This window comes from Dipteris shenzhenensis, chromosome 9, assembly GCF_047967505.1.
Source record: "Dipteris shenzhenensis isolate YYH24624 ecotype China chromosome 9, Dip_SZ_1.0, whole genome shotgun sequence".
NCBI lineage: Eukaryota > Viridiplantae > Streptophyta > Polypodiopsida > Gleicheniales > Dipteridaceae > Dipteris > Dipteris shenzhenensis.
In genome coordinates, this window is record NC_141604.1 from 18,199,652 (window position 1) to 18,208,043 (window position 8,392).

The 8,392-nt window shown below is 46.2% G+C and overlaps 1 protein-coding gene across 4 annotated transcripts; it reads left to right on the plus strand.

Moving 5' to 3' along the window:
• Positions 1 to 4,058: 4,058 nt before the first annotated feature.
• Positions 4,059 to 7,791, plus strand: LOC147898314 (protein NRT1/ PTR FAMILY 5.1-like). 4 transcript variants are annotated; one of them, XM_087379922.1, is made up of 5 exons: positions 4,059 to 4,259; positions 4,757 to 5,059; positions 5,501 to 5,718; positions 5,823 to 6,388; positions 6,570 to 7,791. In XM_087379922.1, the coding sequence occupies exons 2-5, from the start codon at positions 4,960 to 4,962 to the stop codon at positions 7,462 to 7,464; spliced, it is 1,779 nt and encodes a 592-aa protein (XP_087236048.1). In that variant the 5' UTR covers positions 4,059 to 4,259; positions 4,757 to 4,959; the 3' UTR covers positions 7,465 to 7,791. The 4 variants fall into 4 exon arrangements, with proteins under 4 accessions (XP_087236048.1, XP_087236049.1, XP_087236050.1 ...); XM_087379923.1 differs by having other exon boundaries at positions 4,778 to 5,059; XM_087379924.1 differs by having other exon boundaries at positions 4,911 to 5,059.
• The last annotated feature ends 601 nt before the right edge of the window (positions 7,792 to 8,392 follow it).

The following is an 8,392-nucleotide window of genomic DNA, read 5'->3' on the forward strand; positions in this document are numbered from 1 at the left end:
TTGCAAGTTTAGTAACTCAAGGGAGGCACGTAGAACAGAGAATGTGCACCCCTCAAACAGTGGAGTCGATGTTGCGGTAAAAAGATCATCCTGCTCCATGCTATTATCCCTCCCTTGATGGACATATGAATCCCGCACCATATCATCAAACACCTCCTCTCCATGGCTTCATGAGGTAATGGCGGAGGGCTACTATCACCATCACTCCATGCATCCGTAACGGTCCCTCCTGAAGATCCCACCTCATATCGCCGACGCTTCGCCTCCTCACGACGGGCATAGGGTAACATATGCCGGTGTGGCACTGCATCCTGTATCAAATAAAAAAGGGATCATAACTCAAACATATGAACACCCATAGGTATCTCAATCAACCTTAACTTACAAACCCTTACCCTGTTTACGGTCACATCCCATTCTCCATACTTTGAGATATGATTGAGTGTAATCCTGCGTGCACGATACATGTTTCCTCGACATCGATCACACAGACATTTGATTTTTTGCTCCAACCACATTTCGCGATGGTGAATACGGAGGGATTCATCCTCACTGGAGCTACTTGTTGAAGATGGAGACATCCTACAAACAAACAACCCACCAAATTTGCTCTTCTTCAAATGTTTAATTTAAACTCTGTGTTGCATCTATCGCCGCGTCTATAGTCGCGTCTATAGTCGCGTCTAACGGCGCGTCTAAATGCGCGTCTGCTAGTGTATTTAGACGCGCCTGTAGACGCGCTATTAGACGCGACTATAGACGCGGCTTTTAAACCTGCTTTTCGGCGCGCCGCTCGCTTTGCTTTTCTTCACATTACTTAAACTTCGCGCGGCTTGCTTCCTTCTTTATTAGCAGATCCATTGTTTCGAAGCTTAAGAGGGAGCCTCCCATACTTACTTCCAAGCTTACACTCAAGAGAAAGGCACCCACACTTACTTCTAAGCTTAAAGGAGAGGAGGACGAACAAGGAGAAGAAGCAACTTTGAAAAAGAAAGAAGAACCTTCCATACCTTTATCCAAGTAAGTCTTTTTGCAGTTGATCTTGTTTGCAAGTTTGCTCTCTCCAGTTTTGTACTTTCTCGTATCCAAGAAGTGCATGATCTGGGTATCAGTGTCACGTTTTTGTGTCGGTCGCAATGTCCTTTTCTACTTTTTAGAAATCTCGTCTGTCGGAGCGCGTCTATAGGCGCGTCTCAGGGCGCATCTAAAAGCGCGTCTACAGGCGCGTCTAACCGCGCGTCTGGCTTGTTGCAAACACACACAGACGCGTCTGTTAGATGCTCTGTTAGACGAGTAGTTAGACGCTCTGTTAGACGTGTCTATAGACGTGCAAATCAGGTGCGTCTATAGACGCGCTCTGACAGTAAGCCTCTCTTTTCTTCCCCTTTCTTCTCAGCTCATCAGTAATAGATTGTTTTCCTTTTTTCCAGTTCAACATGTGGCCAAGAAGTGCTTCTAGCTCACCTGATCCCTGGGAATCTATTTGGAAGGACTTATATAACCTTTTAGGACACCCTCCTAGTCCTGCGGAGTTATACGGGTATATGACAGGTACTCTAAACACTCCCCAGGAGTTGGCACTACAGACTCCAACCCACCCCACACCGCTTGAGATCACCCCAGCGGAGTCAACACAGTCGTCTTATGCCCCTTCTTATGCCCCTTCCCTCGTACCGTCTTATGCCCCTTTCCCCATGCCGTCTTATGTCCCTTCTGCCATCCCGTCTTATGCCCCTTCCCCCATGCCGTTAGGAGGTCCTTCTGTCTCGGCGAGCCGTCGACGTACTCCTGTGCCGTCGAGACTCGGTTCTCCAGCTACGAGTGGTCAGCGTAGTCCCGTGCAGTCCCCAACTACGAGTGGCCAGCGTACGAGCTCGACACGACAGGGTAGTAGACGTAGTAGCAGGGAGAGCGGTGGGGGATGCATGGCACAGTGCTTTGGGCCATGTGGCGGTGAGGAGGATGATGATTCAGATGATTTAGACGTGCCTCTAGGTGATGGTACGATTTACTATGACATCACTCAGACAGGAGGCATCTTGATGGATGCGCGGGGGAAGGACATCATGGCCTTCATGCGCTCTGTAATTGCTAACAATTACAGAGATTGCTTTATCCACTACAAAGACCACCCAAAGAGGTTGGCTGATGAGACCCTCGCTACTGTTCGCTCTAGGTATCCTAACCCCCCCAATCGCCAGTTCACAGATAAATGGGGGAAGTCAAAGATTGTTACGATACTTAGCAATAAAAGATCTTCGCTTAAGAGGCAGGCACTAGCGGAGCTTGCCAGGCTTGAGGCAGGTCAACCACCAAGGGGCCCGCCCCACACCGCTCACAAGCGTGAGTGGAAGACGGCAATGAAGTCAGCGAGGGAGGACCCCAGTCTGCAGCACGTGGAGGCACGGAGGATCCAGATGGAGGAATATGGAAGCGCACATTTTGGAGCAGGGGGTGTTGAATCATGGAAGGCCCAATTTGTAAGTATCAATCTCAAATTATATTGCTTATGTAGTTTATTAGGAGGCTGGTTGTTTCTTTGTACTAATCCCTCCACAAAGTGTGTCGCAGTCATGCAGCTTGAGATCGTGGGCAAATACCCTACTCCAGTGGAGACAGCCTACCACCGCCACCATCGCAGAGGAGATACATGGAGGCACTTCTATGATGATGGGTTGATTACTGAGGAGCAGTATACCCGAGCTACTGGAGCGGCCCCCCAGGTATTTGAAAGTAATTAAATAATGCCAAAATTATAAGTAAAGATTTGATTTTTCATACATTGATATATGTTGTCCCTTGTTTACAGACCCATGCACAAGACGACGAGGAAGACGAGGAAGGAGGCGCAGAAGGGAGCGCAGAAGGGAGCGTGGAAGGCAGCGAGGATTAGTCGTAGAAGTAGTGCTAGCTACTCTTTTTTGTACTTAAAGCCACTGGCTTGGCTTCGTGCCTCTTGTATATAGACTCCTCTTATTTTTTGTACTTGAAGCCACATGACGTGGCTTAGCTTCCTTATTTTTTGTACTTGAAGCCACATGACGTGGCTTAGCTTCGTGCTATATATATACAAGCACTTTTTGAGCTTTCAATTTTATTGCGTTTTGGAGTTGTAATATTTTATTTGGAATTGTAATTAAAATGTGGTTGGCTGTAAGAATTGAATTACACAATGTGGATATGGGATTCTTATAACTATATAGCATACACAACATACACAGTATTTTGTAAATTTTTTTTAATAAAAAAAAAGCGCGTCTATCAGTGCGTTTAAAAACGCGTTTATATTCACGTCTGTCTATTCGACTTGCATCTATATGTGCGTCTATAAACGCGTTTATAAGCGCGTCTATTTATGCGTCTAACTGCGCGTCTATACGCGCGTGTGTCTGATATATAGACGCGCAATTAGACGCGGGTCTCCAGACGCGAAAATAGACGCGCCCGTAAGTTTTTTATTTAGTTCATGAAACGCGTCTGTGCGCGCGTCTATGGGTGCTTTGTCTTGTTGTGTGGGGGCGCCATTTCTCGTGTGTCAAGGGTGTGGGTGTGGTCGAAAATGATTGTTGAGATCAACCCACTGTTGAATCATTTGTTGCCATCTCAAGAAATTTACGTTCTCAACCATTTCTAAGGCTAATGGTGATTGCCTTACCAATTCTTGATTAACAGTGACAACCCACGTGTGCAAAACGTTTGAATTCTAATTTTGCAACAGAAACATTGATGGTCAAATGCTCAGTTGCAATACCTTCAACCGCGTTCAGACCTTCAAGAGAAATTGTGGATAGTCCAAATGTGTGTACCCTTTTCCAAGTTAATATCAAGATCCACTTTACATGTGTGTGTGGGGGGGGGGTGCTCTTTCAAGATGTAATAGTAGTGGGATCCTCTTTTTGCAGCCTTTGTACAAGTTGATTTGCTTGTTACCCTATCACTCCTTTGTTACATCTCCACCACCACCTGCATATCTTCCCTTTTGATTCTCTGGCCCAATCTGCCTCAGCCTCATGGTTCCCACATTTCTATCTATATAGACCTCCTTCCCATGAACTTCACCATTCGAGAATTAGTCCTTGTTTAGAGCCTCTCTCCCACGAACTGAACAACTGTTAAAGTTAATGGTAGTTTCTTCCAATTCTAGCAAGTGTAGTAGCCGTAGCTTCCTTTGCCTAGCGCTAGGCCTCCCTCTCAGTTGCTCCTCCGACCTATCTGTATCTGTTGTAGCACAACCGCCATGATTCTGGAGACGTAGCAAGGTAATAGTAGCAGTAAGCAGCAAGTTATTTAAAATTTTCATCCCCTCTGTTGTTCTCAGATGCATATTTGCTACTTGATTATTGTGACTTAGCTTACTACGGTTGATGCGCCTTATACTGAAAGGCACTACACGAAAAGACCATGCCATAGAGCTCTCCGTCCACCCTCTTTGTCGTGAGTTCACGTCTGTATTTTGTACGAGTGCCGTGAATCGAGAACAGCAGCAACTGCTGCCTGTTCTGCTAAAAGCTGCTCCGAGTTGGTGGACGGTCAGACAAAGACAGTGGAGGCTCGATCATCGATGCCCTTGGGGTCATAGCAGCAGCACGCTTTTGACTTGTGGTGGTGCTTAATTAGATCAGTTGCAGCGTCAAGAGCAAGGGCCTGGTTAACTGTCACACAAAGAGACTGGATAGAAGCTTAGAAAACGTCTTTATAGGCTACATTTTTCTTGGATTAAGTACCGGAAATGTGATAACAGCCTTGTTGATGCTAGGTAGAGCTGCTTTTTGCACAGCATAGGGATGAATATAATGGTCACGCAAAGGGAGGGGACCGAACACGTATTTTGGGCTGGAGTTTCTTATGATTGCGCAGCAGATGCGTAGAAGAAGGCTTGAGAAGCAACTCCTCAAATTGTGGCCTAGCAGGTAAGAACCAGCGTCAATCAGCTGAGCGGGTTGGTTGTAGCTGGCGAAGATGGCCGCGACGATGATGGTGGAAGAACCGGTGGATCTGAGGGGGCGACCCGTGAACAAAAATGCAACAGGCAGGTGGAGAGCGTGCGGCTTTCTAGTGGGTAAGAAACTGCTTTCATGATTGATCAATTATCATTTGTTCAATTCTAACCTTAAGCTCACATCATGAATGAACGATGGATTCAATTGTTCTCGGTAGACGACGAACGACCTCAAATCACGAAAGAAACATCTGATTATATTGTTGATCGGTAGGGGACGAATGTCCGGCTGATTTCATTCAGCTAGTGATCGTGAATAGAATGCCCATTCGCCGATCTAATTCAATTGTTGATAGGTAGACGAGGAACGTGCGGCTGATAATTAGTTCCACGATTTCATTCAGCTAACGATCGTGAAGATGAAATCACGACGATGATGAATTAGCTTCACATGATTCGTCGTTTTATCGAATCATCTTGACGTTGAAGATGATCTCTACGTATTTTGTGCAGCATTTCGTGAGATTTGATGGAATTGACCAACATGTTTGGAGCGTGCAGCATTCGAAGCCTGCGAGAGGATGTCTTTCTACGCCATAGCTTCAAATCTCGTGGTCTACCTCACCTCGGAGCTCCACCAGGGCACGGTCGCTTCCTCCACCAATGTTAGCAACTGGGCTGCCTCCATTTGGATCACCCCCGTTGTCGGAGCTTGGATTGCAGACGCTCACCTCGGCCGATTCTGGACGTTTACTGTCTTCTCCCTCGTCTACATCTTGGTACGCCTCTCCTCCTCCTCCTGCTCACCAGCTTGAATATCATCGCCATTTTTTTCAATCTTTTCACGCATCCTTCGATTTCATCCAGTCAATTTTTTCACCAGGGTATGTCCTGCCTCACTCTCGCCGTCTCTCTGCCCTCCCTCAAACCTCCCGCTTGCCTCCCCCACTCGCCCTCATGCCCCCACGCGTCCTCCATCCAACTCGGATTCTTCTACTTCTCTCTCTACCTCCTCTGCGTCGGCACCGGTGGCACCAAGCCCAACGTCTCGGCTTTTGGCGCCGACCAGTTCGAGGATTCCGACCCCAAGGAGAGGCTGCAGAAGAACTCCTTTTTCAACTGGTGGTATTTCAGCATCTGCTTTGGTACTCTGTTTGGCATGTCGGCGCTGGTGTATATCCAAGATAATGTGGGGTGGGGATGGGGTTATGGCGTTCCTACTTTGGCGTTGATCATCTCCGTCTTGATCTTCCTTGCGGGCACCCCTTTTTACCGTCACAAGCGCCCAAGTACTGGAAATCCATTCTCAAGAATAGCTCAGGTGTTCGTTGCGGCAGCTCGCAAGCGGCATCAATCTGTTCTAGCTGACGAGACCACTCTGTATGAGCTTGAACTAAAGCAATATGAGAGTTGCGGGCAAACGCGGCTACCGCATACTTCCAGATTCAGGTGCGGCGCTGTGACTCTTCTCGTTGCAACTTACATATTGTCCTCTACTTTCGTCGGCTGCTTCTGAAACGGCCGGGCTTAGACATGTTTAAAGCGCAGAGTTTAAATCTTCAAGAAAATTTGTTCGGTTGATATCCACATAGCAAATTCTGACTTCCATTTTTCTATCTCCGCTTGTCAGATTTCTAGATAGAGCAGCAATTAGGAAGCAAACCGACGAGAAACAAGCATCTGAAGGTCCTTGGAGGCTTTGTACTGTCACGCAGGTCGAGGAGACTAAACTAGTACTTGGAATGATGCCCATTTGGATAGGAAGTCTTCTGTTCATGTCAGTGCTATCCCTTGTATCCACATTCTTCGTCAAACAAGGCACCACTTTGGACACAAAGATCGGACAAAGTTTTCACATACCTCCAGCTTCTCTCGGTTCCTTCGTCACTTTAAGTATGATTATTCTGGTCCCGCTCTACGACAGAGTGCTGGTACCGTTCGTCCGTCGCTTCACGGGCATCGATCGAGGCATCACCATCTTGCAACGCCTGGGCATTGGGATGTTTGTCCAAATCTTCGTGATGATCATTGCAGCAGGAATTGAAATAAAGCGACTGAAGACAGCGAGAGAGTACGGGCTAGTTGACAGTGGGTTGCCGTTACCGATGTCCATATTCTGGTTAATGCCACAATACGTTCTAATGGGAGTAGCTGAGACGTTCGCGGGCATAGCCTTGCTAGAATTCTTCTACGATCAAGCGCCCAACAGCATGAAGAGCATTGGGACAGCGATCTACACGACAAATATCGGGGTGGGATGGTTTGTGAGCAGTTTTCTGATCACAGTTATCCACAGAAGCACCTCAAGCCATGGAGGCAAGAGCTGGCTAGTCAACAATCTCAACAGATGCCGTCTGGACTACTTCTACTGGCTTCTCGCTGTGCTGTTAGGCATCAATCTTGGGACCTTTGTACTGCTAGCTCGGCACTACACTTACAAATCAGAGAAGGGATACTCTGATCAGACAGTACAGCTCGCTCAAACAGATCACCTAGCAATGGATTTCTCATCACCTGCAGCATGAAAAATCAAGGATTTCTCACCTGCAGCAATGGATATCTCTCCTGGAGCATGAAGAATCAAGGATTTCTCTCCTGCAGCATGAAGAATCAAGAATTTCTCACCTGCAGCATGAAGAATCAAGTATATCAATACCCTTTTCATCACAGCCTTACCCATTTACACTACTTCTACCTATGGAAACTCCTATTCTACTCATACTCGATTGTTGCATTAGGTTCAATGTCTACACATTAGGGTGCATGACACAAAAATCTGTTTACTTTGGACAAAAGCGTCCTTAGGTTTTGAGATTGAACTAAATTAAAGCATTCAAATCATTCCAAAGCTATTCAAACTCTCTTTTCGTTACCTTATCCTGTGCATTTGCTTTCTTTGTGTTAGCATTCCCTCCTTAGAGGTCACTTACTCTAGTGGAGAATTGGATTCTCCTTTTTGAATTTGCACGTGTAATTCTTTTTAAATGTAAATCTATGTGAGTCTCGAAGTGCCTTCTAAGGCTAAAGTTGCCTTTTAATAGCTCATCGCAAATCATGTGCTTCCTTCTTTGCATCCAAAAGCACCCACCTTACAAGGATACTAGGACTCACAAGCACTTCTCACTCTTCTTTTCATTCCTAGGCTTATCTCATGTAATATACAAGCTATTTAAACTCGATTAGGTTTTTTTGTTTTTGGCCTTGCACTGTGAAGGTAGGCTTTAGTGAAGTGATAATTTCCCTCCCAAAGGGAAAATTCGTAATTTTGAGGTTTATTTTTTGTCTTTTTTATGCTTGGTGCAAGTTTCACTTCATATTTTCATCCCTTAAATTTCTTTCTCTCTCTCTCTCTCTCTCTCTCTCTCTCTCTCTCACACACACACACACACACACACACACACAGAGTTACTTTTTTAGTGGAAAACTCTCTCTCTCTCTCTCTCTCTCTCTCTC